At 40.6% G+C, this 15,281-nt stretch overlaps 7 protein-coding genes across 9 annotated transcripts; 3 read left to right on the top strand and 4 right to left on the bottom strand.

The window, feature by feature from the left end:
• The first annotated feature begins 66 nt into the window (after window positions 1–66).
• On the top strand, window positions 67–1,662 carry LOC135799374 (G patch domain-containing protein 4). The gene is made up of 4 exons (XM_065312455.1): window positions 67–258; window positions 355–506; window positions 566–834; window positions 892–1,662. Exons 1-4 carry the CDS (start codon window positions 213–215, stop codon window positions 1,586–1,588), a joined length of 1,164 nt encoding a protein of 387 aa, XP_065168527.1. The 5' UTR covers window positions 67–212; the 3' UTR covers window positions 1,589–1,662.
• LOC135799376 (beta-1,3-galactosyltransferase 1-like) lies at window positions 1,648–4,225 on the bottom strand. Of its 3 annotated transcripts, none has more exons than XR_010550000.1 (5): window positions 3,803–4,225; window positions 3,209–3,734; window positions 2,869–3,017; window positions 2,248–2,812; window positions 1,648–1,817 (listed from the first exon to the last, which is right to left on the bottom strand). XR_010550000.1 is itself a non-coding variant. In XM_065312458.1 (5 exons), the coding sequence occupies exons 1-5, from the start codon at window positions 3,933–3,935 to the stop codon at window positions 2,466–2,468; spliced, it is 1,062 nt and encodes a 353-aa protein (XP_065168530.1). In that variant the 5' UTR covers window positions 3,936–4,225; the 3' UTR covers window positions 1,648–2,465. The 3 variants fall into 3 exon arrangements, 2 of the variants coding, with proteins under 2 accessions (XP_065168530.1, XP_065168529.1); XM_065312458.1 differs by having other exon boundaries at window positions 1,648–2,476; window positions 2,570–2,812; XM_065312457.1 differs by having other exon boundaries at window positions 1,648–2,812.
• Window positions 4,226–4,761: 536 nt separating this feature from the next.
• LOC135799370 (probable RNA-binding protein CG14230) lies at window positions 4,762–6,824 on the top strand. The gene is made up of 3 exons (XM_065312448.1): window positions 4,762–5,592; window positions 5,656–5,853; window positions 5,909–6,824. Exons 1-3 carry the CDS (start codon window positions 4,846–4,848, stop codon window positions 6,788–6,790), a joined length of 1,827 nt encoding a protein of 608 aa, XP_065168520.1. The 5' UTR covers window positions 4,762–4,845; the 3' UTR covers window positions 6,791–6,824.
• Window positions 6,825–6,837: 13 nt separating this feature from the next.
• Sps1 (inactive selenide, water dikinase) lies at window positions 6,838–8,583 on the bottom strand. Its single transcript, XM_065312451.1, has 2 exons — window positions 8,126–8,583; window positions 6,838–8,054 (listed from the first exon to the last, which is right to left on the bottom strand). Exons 1-2 carry the CDS (start codon window positions 8,423–8,425, stop codon window positions 7,137–7,139), a joined length of 1,218 nt encoding a protein of 405 aa, XP_065168523.1. The 5' UTR covers window positions 8,426–8,583; the 3' UTR covers window positions 6,838–7,136.
• Window positions 8,584–8,794: 211 nt separating this feature from the next.
• Window positions 8,795–10,584, top strand: Rtca (RNA 3'-terminal phosphate cyclase). Its single transcript, XM_065312459.1, has 4 exons — window positions 8,795–9,055; window positions 9,263–9,341; window positions 9,400–10,091; window positions 10,143–10,584. The coding sequence occupies exons 2-4, from the start codon at window positions 9,300–9,302 to the stop codon at window positions 10,477–10,479; spliced, it is 1,071 nt and encodes a 356-aa protein (XP_065168531.1). The 5' UTR covers window positions 8,795–9,055; window positions 9,263–9,299; the 3' UTR covers window positions 10,480–10,584.
• On the bottom strand, window positions 10,477–13,145 carry Fcp1 (RNA polymerase II subunit A C-terminal domain phosphatase Fcp1). Its single transcript, XM_065312446.1, has 3 exons — window positions 12,899–13,145; window positions 12,667–12,820; window positions 10,477–12,606 (listed from the first exon to the last, which is right to left on the bottom strand). The coding sequence occupies exons 1-3, from the start codon at window positions 13,114–13,116 to the stop codon at window positions 10,708–10,710; spliced, it is 2,271 nt and encodes a 756-aa protein (XP_065168518.1). The 5' UTR covers window positions 13,117–13,145; the 3' UTR covers window positions 10,477–10,707.
• A 92-nt stretch (window positions 13,146–13,237) lies between these two features.
• Rab2 (RAS oncogene family member Rab2) lies at window positions 13,238–15,233 on the bottom strand. The gene is made up of 4 exons (XM_065312470.1): window positions 14,995–15,233; window positions 14,361–14,676; window positions 14,113–14,293; window positions 13,238–14,046 (listed from the first exon to the last, which is right to left on the bottom strand). Exons 1-4 carry the CDS (start codon window positions 15,038–15,040, stop codon window positions 13,948–13,950), a joined length of 642 nt encoding a protein of 213 aa, XP_065168542.1. The 5' UTR covers window positions 15,041–15,233; the 3' UTR covers window positions 13,238–13,947.
• Between the last annotated feature and the right edge of the window lie 48 nt (window positions 15,234–15,281).

Consider the following 15,281-nt stretch of genomic DNA (forward strand, 5'->3'; position numbering starts at 1 on the left):
TGAACAATAATTAACCGCCAACTAACTTCTTGTCAGCGTCGTTTGTAACGAACTAATGCGATGCAACCAGGTATACACCACGTGCATACACGGTTGACAGTTGTCCAGGTTACAAAAACAACTTCAAGATCAACAAGAACAACGAGGAAACAAGAAAATAACACGTTGTAATAAAATTAACTTTTATTCGACGTGTTTTCTGATTGTTTCGAATGGATTTTGCCAGACGGCAACTAGAAAAATATGGCTGGAAAGAAGGTAAGCACGCGAAATAAAACGAAAAACTAAGCTTATAGGTTAATTCATGTAAACAAGCAAGTTCACCCTGAATAAAACTAAATTATTAATTTTTAGGCAAAGGACTGGGTAAAAGTGAAGATGGAATGTCCAGTGCTCTGAAGCCCGCTTTAAAATTTGATAAAACAGGAGTAGGACATGAGGTTGGCAAAGATTTCACCAACAAATGGTGGGAAAATGTCTATGACAATGCTGCTAAAAACATTGAGGTAATTTTGTAACATTATTTAACATTTACTCAGTAGTAATATTAAAATTTGCTTGTTAGGTTGTGAAAGGAGAAAAAGAAGTACAAGTTAAAAGACTTGACAATGCAGACGAAGTGGAAATCACCACCAAAGACTATTCTGTTAGGGATTTCAAGCAGAAGAACGGCTCAATGGAATATGGGACATTCCTCAAGACATCCATTTTAACTGAAGAAGGGATGGTTAAGTATGATAATGTTCATGCACCTGATGAGAGTGAAAAGTTTCCAGTTAAACAATTATCAGATGAAGACTTGTTTGCCATTTGTGGTGGAAGAACAGCACATAAGTAAGTTTTATGGAAATTAACGTAAAACAAGGTATAAAATAATGTTATTTATGTTAGGGGTGCAAGACATGGTTTAAAATTATCAGGAAAACTATCACGCATTGAAAAACAAGAAAAAATGCTCCTCAAAAAGATGCAGAAAGTCCACTTGAATGAGGAACAATCACCAGAGATTACCACGTGCAAAAAGAAGTTAAAAAAGCTTCGCAAACTCTCAGAATCCTTGATGGAAACCACAGGTCACGAGGATAAAGTTGAAGCGTCCACATCTTCCAAGATATCGCAAAAAACTGAGACCAAAAAGAAGAAAAGAAAGAAATCGGTCTCATTCAGTGAGACTGTGCTTGAATACACCGTGCAGGAACCACCAGACAATGATAATCCTCAAGGAAGTTCATCATCGACCGAAACAGTCGAGATCCATCATCGTAATTTATCCGATAAACACGACGACGATCCAGTGACGACAGACGAAGGCATCGAACAGGACTGCGATGTCAAAACTCAAGATTGTGGGCAGGAATGCTTCTCCGAGATGCAACACCGCAACAGAAAAGGCAAGAAAAAGAAGAAGAAAAAGTCTGTGGAAATAGTCGAGATCATCGAAGAAGTCGCCGAGACCAAGAAAAAGAAACGCGATAGAAAAGACGGTCATGATATCGATGGTGTAGGTAAAATTAAAAAGAAGAAATATCAGCACAAAGAAGTTGATGGTATTGGGTCCACTCTGGAAGACCTGCAAATCTCCGAGTAAATAAATACAATATTAGCCGAATTTTCTTGTTGAAGTTGTGAATAAAATTTTCTATCACGTTCAGATCTACAAAATGTATTTGTTGGTGTTGGAATATCTACACGATTAAAACGCCAGAGATCAGTACGTATAAAATTATTTATAACTATCACACTCTCGTCCTTAGTATTTGGAATTTAAAGCGCATAGCACTCACGTTTTCTACATTGATTTTCTGGCGGCTCAAATCCTAAAACACGACAAACTCTCATTCAATCTCTTCTATGCTTAACACTTGTGTTACAATTGGTTAGTAACGAGGCAGGAATGATGGAAAATTTACATACTACGTTTAAACCGCGTTAATCATTTTGATTTCAACTTGTTTTGTTAGTTTTTTTTTTTTGGTTCAAGGAAGCACAAACTTTTGACAATTTTCCACTAAACTTTTCCCATAGCGTTAAAAACAGTTAGTTGAACTCGCGGTGATTAAGTTTAACATGATTTTCTTTATCGTATAGTTAGTTAATTGAATATAATGGACTTTTAGTACTGCTAGCATTAGTTATGTTTGTTTGTTAAGGTACATACATGTTTATAATGTGTTTGTTAGTCTTAAAATTGGGGTTTTCATCATACGCAGGTTAGTACAACATAATAACTTGTTTCAAAAGAATTACCTTCCTTCATTCGCATCTGCCTGCTTAAAAACATTGGTGTTTTTTGCTCGCTGCACGCCCTCCTCGCATACGTGTGTTGAAAATACTTTGTTTCTTATCAATTATATCACTAGTTTGGTTTTTGTCTTCGTAATTAATTATATATCTTATGTACAAACATTAGCATTGGCAATTAATTAATCAACAAGTTCTCTGTGTTACGTTTGTTTCCCGCAAAATCAATCACATTCTAAAAATAAGTGGCGCGAAATTAACTCACGAATAGAATTACACAGAGAAAACTCGGCTTAAAAGCAGACAATCTTCTTTTTCTTTGGCTTACTCTTTGTCATCGTGAAAATACCCAAGAGATTATTGAGCGAACGCGCCGCCATCTCCTCCTGCAGCTTGCACTCCATGGCGAGGTCGAGCGTCTCCAGCAGCAGGTACTGATCGTGGATCTCCGACGGTGAGAGTCTGTGCGACGTGAACGCTGTTTTGAAGACGCATGGATCAAACTTACGCTTTTGGAAGGTAAAACCGCCATTGTTACGTGGACGCACGTGTATCACCCTCGACAACATACCTGCCAATCATTATATGACAATAACAAAAACATTATTCATCAATTTGTACACAAACCGGTTATGTAGATGTCTTCTAGATGGAAGATTGGCGTAATGAGTGCCGCCTCGTAGAGTTTAGGAACCACGTCGATGGACATAACATACCCAGTTCCAGAGAGGTAATTTGGGTAAATCCGATCACGATACATATACGACGGCGTGTACCTGCATATTTACATAGAAAGTTTATAGTTTTTCAATAGCATGGAATGTTAATGAATGTCCCGCGTGCTTATCGTGACAAATGATTGTTAAATATTTACTTTACCGATAATGTCGCGTGTGTGTGATAAGTGTAACGTGCCGACCGCATGTTTGTCGTTGGCAAATTTAATAGCTCTAAAATTTATAGTTACCATTTGTTGTTAATATCTTTAATGGGTTTAGCACCGCATATGAGACTCCCAACCATGACATTCGTAGTATTCGTAGAGTTTAACATTGAGATCAATGGCCGCATGTTGAGGTACATGTCATCGTCGGTCTTCATCAGGAACGTGGTTGTTTGCATGCAGAACGTCGAGAAGGTTTTCAACATCGCGATGCTCTTGAGTGTGAGATTATTATACGAATCAATGAATCGCTCCTGCACGATGTCGTTGTAGATTTCGTTTTCTTTGATGATATCAGCCTGGACCGATGCATTCGTGGAATCTCCGAGCAAGAAGTAAACTTTTATGCTCATGCCTGAGATATTGTGCTGTGATCCCCATGTTTCACGTATTGCGACGCGATTCTGCAGGTTTACCGGCGCTGAAGATACGACAACGCGCAGGAAGACGACCGACTCACAAAAGTGCTTTGGTTTGAGAATACTGCTAGAGTTGTCCAAGTATAAACTAGCATCCCTGGAGGTGTTATACTCCCAGCCCTCCACAGAGCCTAAATGGTTAAAAAATAATAAATAAATAGTAAAACAATTGAGAATAGATTGAGTAATTGATACAAACCAAAATCACTAGTTGATTCGACGTATTTTCGAGGTGCAGCGGTGTTATAGATAAACCCGATGAGAAATGTAAGAATGATAATGCCCAGAATGAACTTCTTCAGCTTGCCGTTGGTCAGGCGTCGGTCCAGCATCCTTGCAAAGATTCACCCCCTGGCGGTGCAAGCGACTGAGGCCGAGCTCATTTATTTTCGGGTTAACCTTGTGGTAATATACAATCAATGGCCCATTCTCTTTTGATTCACATGACTGTGATTCATGTGAATTTAATCGAACCGACCTAGGTATGGTAGGAACAGCACAGCGGCACGACGCGGACGGACGTTCACCGCTCGCGCCTGCCAATCACACTGAATAACACCGCTTTATTTGGGCTGATGCTGCTCCTTCTTTGGTTGTTGACTGACTGGCGCTGACTGGCGGTACGCGCAGCCCAGCGAGCATTGGAGACGCATGAGTGGGGTTAAGCAAACGATTCATCAAGGTCGGATCCAGAAAATCACCTTGTGGGAAGAAAAAGAGCGGAAATCCGTAATATATCGGAAATCCGACCAACGAGTTCTTAAAATGAAAGAAAAGTAATCAATTTTTAAAAATTCGTTAAGAAAGAGGGCAAGCAAATTAATTGGTGTGACCTTTTTTATGCCTCTTTTGTTTCTTAATCAGTCTAAATAAATTATTAGGGCCGAAGCACTTACCTAAGAAACTATTGTAACTTAGATTATGCACATAAATTATACACTTTTCTTTATGTAGGGGATGCGTTATGTGTTGCTGATATCGATCATGCGATTGCGTGACTACACTAATAAATGTTTAGTAGGATGCAAAGTGATTATTTATACCTTCCCTTCACGATTTTCCACAATTCCCCACAAAAAGCACACTACAAATTGTAACGTACTAAACAAACTAAAAAGAATCAAAATTGGAGTGTTTACGGTTGCCTAACTATTATATTTTGAATACGGAACTGTCAACAATCATATGGTAACCTCAAAATAAACGCATGTTTTTCAAATCTGTGTACAATAATAAGTCAACATGCAATCTGAAAGTAAACGTATATTTTTGCCTAATTTACCAGAAAATCTTTCCGAGGAAGATGTACGACAACGATTCTTTAAATTTGGGGACATAACATCAATTGAAATTAAACACAGAAATGATCTCAACGCACGCAATTATTCCCACGAATATGCCTTCATTAACCTGGATACAAATCCTAAACTTTTGCAGCAGTGCTTTGATGAGTTTGCAAATAAAAAATGGAATGGAAATTACGTAGAAGTGCAGCTAGCAAAGGAATCTTTCCTAGAAAGACTCAAGAAAGAAAGGCAAGAGAATGCCCAACAACAAAAAACTGAACACAAAGTTGAAAATAAACATAAATCAACAAGTGAAAATGGAGATATTGAAGTTGTTATCCCCAAGAAGAAAATAAAACTTGCTCCTGCATCTCCTGATATAATACCTTCAAAGAAAATAGCAAAGGAGAAACAAGTTGAAACAGATGACAGTGATAGTAGTGTTGAACTAAATGTAGATAAAGATATAATACAATCAGTTTATGATGACTGTGTAGTGAAAAGCAATAAACACAAGAAAGTGAGTAAGAAAATTGAAGGTGTTGGACTAGCACCAATTCATGTACAACAGAATGGACCCAAGAGAAAGAGCAAGGATCCACACAGAGAGAAGGCTGATCAGAAAAGGATCAACTCAATGATGAAGATGAAGCAGGATTATCAACAGCAAAAGTCATTAATTAAGAATGCACTTTCAAATATTGTAAGATACTTTAAATACTTTCAAAGCTAATAGACCAGAATATAATGTAATAAATTCTTTCAGGATGGTCAAAAGAATAAGAAGATTGTCTTCAATGATGATGATATGGAAACAGTTGAAGAAAAAGTTACTGAACCAGAAGATAAAAATGAAAAGTTGGCTTTGTTTGATGGAGATGATGATGAGGATAACAATAACATTGCACAGACTGAGAATAACTTCAAATTGCGCGAAGAATATGAAGGCAAAAAGGGTAAAAAGGTAAAAACTTATGTTTTTGTTATGAAAATGAACTTATCACATATTATATTTGTAGCTTTTTGAAATGCAAGCACGTTTTAATCAAGATGCACGTTTCAAAGTCGATGCACGTTTTGCTGAAGGCGATAGCAGTGACGAGGCCGAAGAAGAAACAATTAACGATAATCAAGGCTTGGATGAACGCACACAGCAATTACAACTGCTCGGTGAAGTTTTAAAGAAACCAGTGCAGACAACAGTCGAGAAAAGTCGCAAAACAATGCTTCGATTTGATCCTAGTCAACCTGATCATTCAAAATATGAAATACCTGTCCAAAAAAGTCAAGATAAATCAAAGAAACGAAAGAAGGAAGAAGAAACATCTAAAGAACCAATTGAAGAAAAACTCCCTGAAGTTTCCGCCGATACTTTCTATCAAATCAACGAAGAGATACCGTTTCAACAAACGGAAAACGGTGAAGCATTTAGTTTCCTTAAGGCGTTGGGTCGTGATGAAGACTATCCACAAAATGAAGAACCCAGCGTTGTTCAAAATGGAGTTGAAGAAGATATGAAGAAGAAACGTGGTAAAAGTAGCGATAATCCTTTCAAGTACGATTCTACGGATGATGAAGACGACGAGGATAAATCAAACTCAAAAGTTACCGCTGACAAACAAGAAACCGCAGCAGTGCGGCCAAAGTTTTGGACTGAGAGCTTCTTCTTCAAGAAAGATGATTATCGTTTCCAAGAGGGTATAGACTTTGTTAAACGTATGCACGGTATGGAAGACGATGGTGACTTCTCCAAAGTACGTAGGGATCTCAAGAAGATCGTCAAGCGCAAAGTGCGTAACAATGAAAAGAAGAAGACAACGTTCCGCAAGAAGTTGGGCTCGGCGGCGTCCAAACGTCGCAATCGGGTACAAAAAGCAATGTATAGAGGTGAACGTGTATAACTAAAATAAAAATAGTCCTCGAAATCAAAAAGAAGTACACGAATATGTCTCTAGGTAAAAGTATTTTTTGTACAATTTCTGCAGAAGAACAATATCGCTACTGCACTGTTCTAGAATGGCGGCAAATTAGCTTAAATGCAATTAAACTTTCAAAACAAATTCCTTATCGAGTACTTAAATCGAAGTTACATAATTAATATAGAGTCGGTTCGGTTATCATTATAGCACTATACTCTTACACTAAGTTCTCTTCGTTTTGCGCTGCCCCGCTCTCCAAATCGGCATAAATATATATAATATATAAAAATAATCCCCACGCTTTCGACATATCTCCTGGGTGCCATGATTACTCCTTCGCAGGCACCTCAATGACTCGCGGCTTGTCGATAATGCGCGCCGACCGGTTTCCTTTCTCAACAATGCCGATGATCCACGCCTGATAACCCTCCTGCTTCTCGATGTCTTTGCAATACGCAGCCGCTTGTTCGCGAGGCAAACAAATAAGCAAACCCCCCGAGGTTTCAGCCGAATGTCCCTGTAACAATTGGAACATATTCCCGCAAGCTTTTGCAACAGCTGCCATTTTGGCAATAACGGGAAGATTGTGAATGACAAACGAGACTTCATTTTTCTGATGTGAGGCGAGAGTTTGCGCATGGCCTAATAAACCAAAGCCGGTGATATCCGTGGCGCCATGTGCGTTGTATTTATGCATCAAACGCGATGCGATTCGATTAAGGCGGGCCATGGAGTCCATTGCGCGATGGTAAGCTTTACGGACGTCTTCTTCGCTTACCACGAGTTTTATACGGTTCCAACGCTCTGGTTGATCGAGCCATTGATGTGCGTTGACAGCAACCTGTGTACCTAGTGGTTTTGTTAGTACAAGTACATCGCCGACAACTGCGTTATCGGGTACGATGTATTCATTAGGCTGGCAAACAGTGGTTGCTACTCCGCCGATGGTGCACCATGGGTTGACAACAGTCTGGCCGCCGTTTACACTTGTACCTGCCTCCAACGCAGAGTCTTTAAACCCGCGCATTATCAAGGGAATCACCACATCGCGCTCCTTCTCAGTCATTTTTGTGCTGACAGCAAGCAGCATCAGCATGTTGTCGCATTCTGTGACGCCCATCGCGTAGAGATCGCTGAGAACATTGGCGCACGCAATCTTGCCCATCATGTAGGGGTCATCCACCAGAGGATAGAAGAAGTCGGTGGTCTGCACGAGACACAGGCCGCCATGGCGAAGCGGTGTTACCTGTTGCCGCAATATAAAAACATTATTTATTGAGGTTAAAACACAAAATGCCTCTCGGCTAGTCTACTCACCGAACAATCCAAGCCGATACCGATGCGCGGTGTGGCCATATGCATAAAATGCGAGTGCTCATCGCCGGAGTTGTTGTAATCCTGTTGTAAACCCTCGACGAGTTGATTGAGCACCTCCTGCGGCACCTTGCATCCGCGTCCTTTGAGGTCCGCGAAACGCGTGAGCCTGAACGTCGACTCCAGGTCGTGTGCGAGCGGGTCGAACGGCCGACGGAGCGCCAGCGTGTTCGGATTGCCCAGCTCGAGTTGCACGGCGCCCAATGCGTCCTGTTGCACGTTCGTCACTTGGTAGTCGCCCATCGCCCGTGCGAAATCGAATTTGCCGCAAACTCTCTGCGAGAGGACGCCAAAACAACAGAGGAGCGTTTCTCAAACAATAATATAGACGCGCACACGGCACAATGGCGATGCTGGAATGGACGCCGGAATTCACCGCGCAAGCGTCGCGCATAGAATGCGCTGCGATTGGCTGTGATTCGTCGAGCCGGCGCAACGCTTGGGACGCTAGCGTCACAAGAGGGAAGTGACGTCACCAACTATCCCCACTCTACACTCTTTAACGCATCAAGCAGCAAATTATTCAAATGCAATAAACATTGCCAACTAAAAACAAACACAAAACAACGCAATGCATTTGTTTTCATAGACATACGAGCTGAAATTTGATAAATTGACTCAAATGATCACAAACATGTGCACTGATTTATCACTGCGGAGTAATTTAGTCTGCGGTATTTCCAGAGAGGGGAGACTCGATAAATGCGCTGCTTTGTTATAGCATGCGCCGCCATACCGGAGGCACTCAAACTTTTTAAATTCGAATTTAAATTTAAACTAAGAGTTAATTCGCGTACAAGTTCAGTGTGGAATTGATAGAAAAAAGAACACGTTCTATAAAAACACTTATAAAAATACATTGTGTAGCAAACAGTTGAGTATATTTTGTTTTTTAAATATTTACAGTAAATTCATTAGTGTTTAAAAAATATAGAAGATTCTTTAATTAAATTAATTATTTAATGATAATAATGATTGGTAATTATCATTCTTATATATAGGAAATATTAAACAAACATTAACAAATATTGTGAAAGAGCGCACTTGAAAACAAATAATTTACATAACCTTACATTTTAGGTGTGTTCGAAAACAAAGTTTTCAAAGTTCAATAACAATGGGAGACTTAATAGAAATAGATGGATCAGTTCTTGAAGGGGTAAGAACAATATTTATTAATTAAAATCTATTTTAAATAAGTGTTTGTTTTATTAAAGGGCGGACAAGTAATCCGCGTTGCCCTATCACTAAGCGCCCTGTTTCAAAAGCCAATTCGCGTTATAAACATTCGTGCAGGTCGTGATAAACCAGGTTTGATGGAACAACACCTGCGAGGTTTAGAATTGATTCAGAATATTTGTCAGGGTGATTCCAAAGGGGCGAAAAAAGGCTCCACAACAATTGAATTCTACCCAGGTGCTCTAACTGGAGGAGAATTCAAATCAATTGTACAAACAGCAGGCAGTATTTCATTAGTATTACAAGTTGCACTGCCCTGCTGCATATTTGCACCAAAAACAGTTCATTTACAGCTGCAAGGTGGAACAAATGCTGAACTGGCTCCACAGATAGATTATGTTACAGAAGTTTTCCGGCCTAATCTCGAGAAAATGGGCGCGTCATTTGATTTCGACTTAATAAAACGTGGATATTTTCCTAGGGGAGGCGGCAGAGGTCATTTTGAAATACAACCACTAAAAGAACTAAAACCAATTATCCTAGAGCAGGCAGGTGACATCATCGCAATTTATGGGTGGAGTTATGCTGCTGGTAGATCACAAATTGCTGAAGCTGAGGAAATTGCACAAGCAGCCAAAGAAACATTAAAATCTTTCAATAAACCAGTCGAAATTGAGGTTTATTATGAAGATAAAACCATTGCACCCATTGGCGATTGCGCAGGAATCATGTAAGTATTATCACATATTTTTCCTATAAAATTTAATAATTTCTATAATAGTTTGGTAGCAGAAACAACTGAAGGCTGCATCCTGGGTGGATCAGCTATAAAGAAACGAAACGAAGTCCCCAGTGAAGCCGGCCAACGTGCTGGTGAAGATCTAGCAGAATCTTTACGCAGACGAATTTGCATTGACGATCACAGCCAAGACCAACTAATAATATTCATGGCTTTAGCCAAAGGCACATCACGAATAAAAGTCGGCAATATTACACTGCACACCAAGACAGCCATATACATCGTGGAATTATTAACGGACGCCCGATTCAAAATCGAAGATTACAGTGAGTACAGCATCATAGAATGCGTCGGCATTGGCTACCAGCGACAAAAATAACATTTCATTCTTTATTCATTTGTTCATTGTGTTGTAACAGCCCAATTGTTTAGTCAAATAAATACAGAAACGCCATCTATAAACAAAGTAACAAAACACAACAAACGATCAAGTTTACAAAAATAATACTGTGATCAATCGAAAGAAAAGATTCGATGTTGTGTGATCTCGTGATACATCATCATCCAGCCTCTTTGGACACACAATTTACACTTGCTTCGGACGGTTTCAGTTGTTTGAAAGAAACTCTCGCTCCAACGCCGCGCCCATCATATTCCATTCGCCATCATCCGCCTCATCTTGCGCTTCTACACTGCCCTCACTGTTCGAGTCCTGACCAAAATCAACATCGCTGCCGAGTTCTTCACCTCTACGAAACTTCGCACTGGGAAATTCATCCGGTGGGGTTTCACGCGTGCGTTTGAAACCTTTGGGGAACTCGCTCGTCAGCGACTCTGTGGAACTAGAAGAGTTTTGTTCTTCTTGCATCAGTCGCGCTTGTAATTCTCGACTAGTGACATTTTCACTCTCCGTCTCGTTCTCAGTCTCATTATCCGCATCATTATCATTATCACTGTCGTCGGTTTCATCATCTAAGATATCCTCGACCTCTTTGTCCATATCAGCGATATCATCGCTTGAAAACGACATAAGCGGATTAATCGTGTCCATAAATCGTCCACTGGGAGTACGTTTGCGTGCTGTGGGTTGTTCATGTATAGGATAATTAGGTACGTGTTCTGGTGAGCTGCAGTGTGGAGGCGGATGGCGGTTTTTTGATCCTTTGCTACTCAGCGGGAAAATACCTTCTTCTATACGCTCCCATCGTTCAGCACATGCCCATAACCAATCGGGGGTTACAATCCGCACATGCTTTTTACGCCTGCCAGCGTTTACCTTTGCTGTACCGGGTCGTACAGCTACCAAATGCGTGCTATCATCATCAATATCCTGCGTAACGATGGCTCCCAAACTCCGCGCGACTTGATAAGCTTTACTTTGTTCTAATTTGATGTGTGTTGGTACCAGCCCGCTGAAAACAAGCCGGCATCCTTTGAGGATTTCACTGCGCACAGCAGGAATAATCACTTTCAAATCAGGAACTGTTCCTGCTTCCAACTTATCGTATTCTTCATAGAAGCGTTTGTGTACCATTTTGAGGATATCCTCCAAGTAAAGGAGATAATCATCAGGGTCTTCTATTTCTACAAGATCTTCTTCTTTTTTGTCTTCTTGTTTGGTTGTTTCTTTGAACTCTTGGGAATCTTGCTCTTTTTCTTTTTCTGTTTCTGGGGGGGTTTGTACTGTATTCGGTGCTGTCGCATCTTCACTGGCAAGTGGAACTTCTTCTTTAGAAGATTCTTCTGTGGTGCTAACTTTTTCTTCTTCAGTTGAAGGTTTTTCTTCTGATTCTGGTGGTGGTTCTTCATGGGGACATTCTCCATTCGTTGTTTTAAGTACGCTTTCCTCCTCTTCTTCCTCAGGAGGAACAACGGCGTCCACACCATTTGTATCTTCATTTTCTTCATTTACCTCAGTTTTCTTGCCGTTTAATTTAGTTTTCTTTATGTTGTTGAGATCAACACCATCTTTGTTATCGGCTTCGTGTTTATCCAGACCTGGAGGTGCATTGATATCACCCGTGTGTTTAAAGAAATGATACGGTTTAACATGAATGAGATTAGACGCGTGGTTCCAGACATCTTCCCGGTCGTCTATGATGCATACCATATCATCACCACAGGGAAACAAAGCTCTTAAATTAGCTTTTTTGCTTGTCGGATCAAAACATTCGTCCCGCGAGAGAATCCGATTCGCAAAATAAGCTTGATCGTTATCAAGGAACATCGCAATCATGTGCGCATAATTCCGCGCGCCAAAAGTACAAATATGCAGCTCAAAAAATTGCGAAATATTGCTTAGGAAGGTGTGCGTACCAGGCCGCAGCCTCGTGTGATACCATGGCGAGTTCGGCCCGTACAATTGGAAATGATAAACGTCCTTAATGTTTGGTGGTATGTTGTCATTTGTTGTATGAATGAGTGTTTGATCAAGATCCACCAGTAAAACCAGTTTACGATCGCGTATCAACCGCTCGCCGTCTGCCCTCCCCAATTTTTGCGCGACCTAAACAATAAACAAAACCTTGAAACACATTGTAAACAACAACAAACAACTGTCAATTACCTCTTCACTAACTTTCAACTCTGGAATGGAATGTACCATGGGAACTGAAGCAGATCTGCTGGATTCTTCTTTCCGCAGGTCAGCGCCGCACTCGGCGCACATATCTTTCATCACTGTGGGATGAATACAAGCCCTCATTCGCAGCAACGGTTCTCTAAATTTAAAAATAATTGTTTATGAAAAACTTGGGCGCCAAAATTTAAATCTCGCGGGGGTGTTAACACACACTCACCCAGCGCGGACGACGGCGCCTTCCGGTGCAAGCAGCTCGTGCACTGTTCCGGCCTGTAGCGACTTCAGCTTGCGTTGTTCGGACTCTGAGACCCCATCGAAATCGTACAGGAGAATCACACGACCGATTGGCACCGTGCAACCGGCGCCCACTTTCCATTTAACTATCTTTATCGGCTTTATTTGTTGCAGCGATACGAGAACCGTATCGTCGGCCATCTTAACAGGAAATGCGCGCGGCCTTGTATCGACGAGTGCGCGCGCCGTCACACGATTGAAAGCAAGTAAACAAACGCGCACGACTGGTTGCCTACACATGTTTCTTTCACTTCCGCGGCCCTTTGAGTTTACAAATTTATATTTTTTTAAATACAATTCGATTACACAATTTATAATTGTTTTTTTGGTTGTTGACATACATTAATTACATAAGTTACAAAAATCGCTACAGGTGTAGTCAAACGGTTTAAAATAAACACAGCACTGCTGCATTAGCAAACAAAATGCGCAATATAAATTTGTTTTTATAAAATGATACACCAAACAAGACTATTTTCGCCGCGTGGTACCTCTCAGTTATTAAAAACAACTATGACAGACGCGGTTTTATTTACTTCAGACCGTTAATCTGCACCTGCATCGCAAACACAATAATAGCGAACACTCTTAGATAAATTGTTTGCATTTGTTTTTTGTTTACAACATAGGATTCATTATCGTCTAAAGTTTTCTTTGTTTAAATAATTTGCAGCGCAGATAGAAAACTAAAATCACAATAATCATAATCATAGTAAAAACTTAATTTAAATAAATCATTCCTTATCATTAAAAATTGAAAACGCTTCACCGTCGAACTCATGCCATTGAATAAGTAATAGATTAGTATAGAATAACCGAACATTCTTGTCTAAACAAGCGGTCAGATGTATGCAGTTGATTATAAGATAAATTGGTGGCTCTCCTGCCCGATTCCACATTGTATCTTCCCCAATTTTTGAATTGAATGTCGTTATATTAAGTCCAAGTGATTCTTATGTATCCTGCGCGTGTTTAACAACATCCGCCGCCTTGGGAGCCATCCTTCCCGCCTGCCCCGGGCAGTGAGGGGTTCGTGGGCGAGTGCTGCGGTCCAATCTTAATACCGTTCGCCTTAAAAATACAGAAAAATGTAAAAAAACAATAAAATACAACAAAAAGTTGGCAATTTTTCAATACCTCGTTGTTTATATCAAAAACACCTTCCTGAATCTTCTCGTAGATTTCTTTAGCAGTGTTGATGAAGGCTTCTTCAACATTGGCCGCTGTTTTAGCCGAAGTTTCCATGAAAACAAGACCGTGTTCACGAGCAAACGCTTCGCCTTCTTCCTTTTTCACTTCTCGTCTACTCTCCAAATCACTAAAATTTATTTATTTTAATTAATAACTCGATTTTAATGGACATAATTATTATTTTTTAATAATACCTCTTGTTGCCAATGAGCATAATCACCATATTCGAGTTGGAATGTTGCCTCGCGTCTTCCAGCCAATTTGTAAGATGACTAAAAGTCTCCCTGCGTGTGATATCGTAGACGAGCAGTGCACCAGCTGCCCCACGATAATAAGAACGCGTGATAGAACGGAAAGCTTCCTGTCCTGCTGTGTCCCAGATCTGCAGCTTAATCTGCTTGCCATCAATGGTGATCATACGTGCGCCAAATTCAACTCCGATGGTTAAATCGTGCACTGGTTGAAATCTCTTATCAGTGAACTGCAGCAGTAGGCATGATTTACCCACACCTAAGTGAAAAATAAAAATTGAATTAATTTAGTGTTAATTTCATATTTAATTAGTTATTGACTGTGATTTATTATTTATACACTGGTAAAAACATGTATATAATATTCTGATAACTGATAACGCGCGATAACAAAGAAAGAAGGGTTGCTGCCATTGCTGGAATCCTGCTGGCGACGATAACAAAGCAATCAATGATGATTAACACCGAGAAAGGTTATTGTCGCGCGATGCGGGATGCTTCGCCGTGACATTTTGATGTTGGTAGCTAGGATTGATCGTCCGGATCGCCCCCTGCGGCCTCCTGCGCTGGTACGCACCTGTATCTCCGATGATGATGTACTTGAAGAGGTAGGCGTAGGACATTTTGTTTTCGCTCACGCCGCGGGTCTTTGTTTCGAGCTTGCCTGAGACGACTATGCGGGAGGATTTACGATTCGAGTTGTGTTGCGTTCGCCGTTTGCAGGGCTTTTGGAGGACGAGGAGCACTGGTAATCACGAACTATCGTCACGAAAACGGAACAACGAACACTGACAGCTGTCTGGACGTCATTACCTAACTGCGCAGCTGTGCTGCGTCACAGAACCTCGCTTCTGATTGGTCGGA

The sequence above is a fragment of the Atheta coriaria genome, unplaced genomic scaffold, assembly GCF_025399875.1.
Source record: "Atheta coriaria isolate IRGN ID8LTWV9N9 unplaced genomic scaffold, Caltech_Dcor_3.1 hic_scaffold_9_pilon, whole genome shotgun sequence".
Taxonomy (NCBI): Eukaryota; Metazoa; Arthropoda; class Insecta; order Coleoptera; family Staphylinidae; genus Dalotia; species Dalotia coriaria.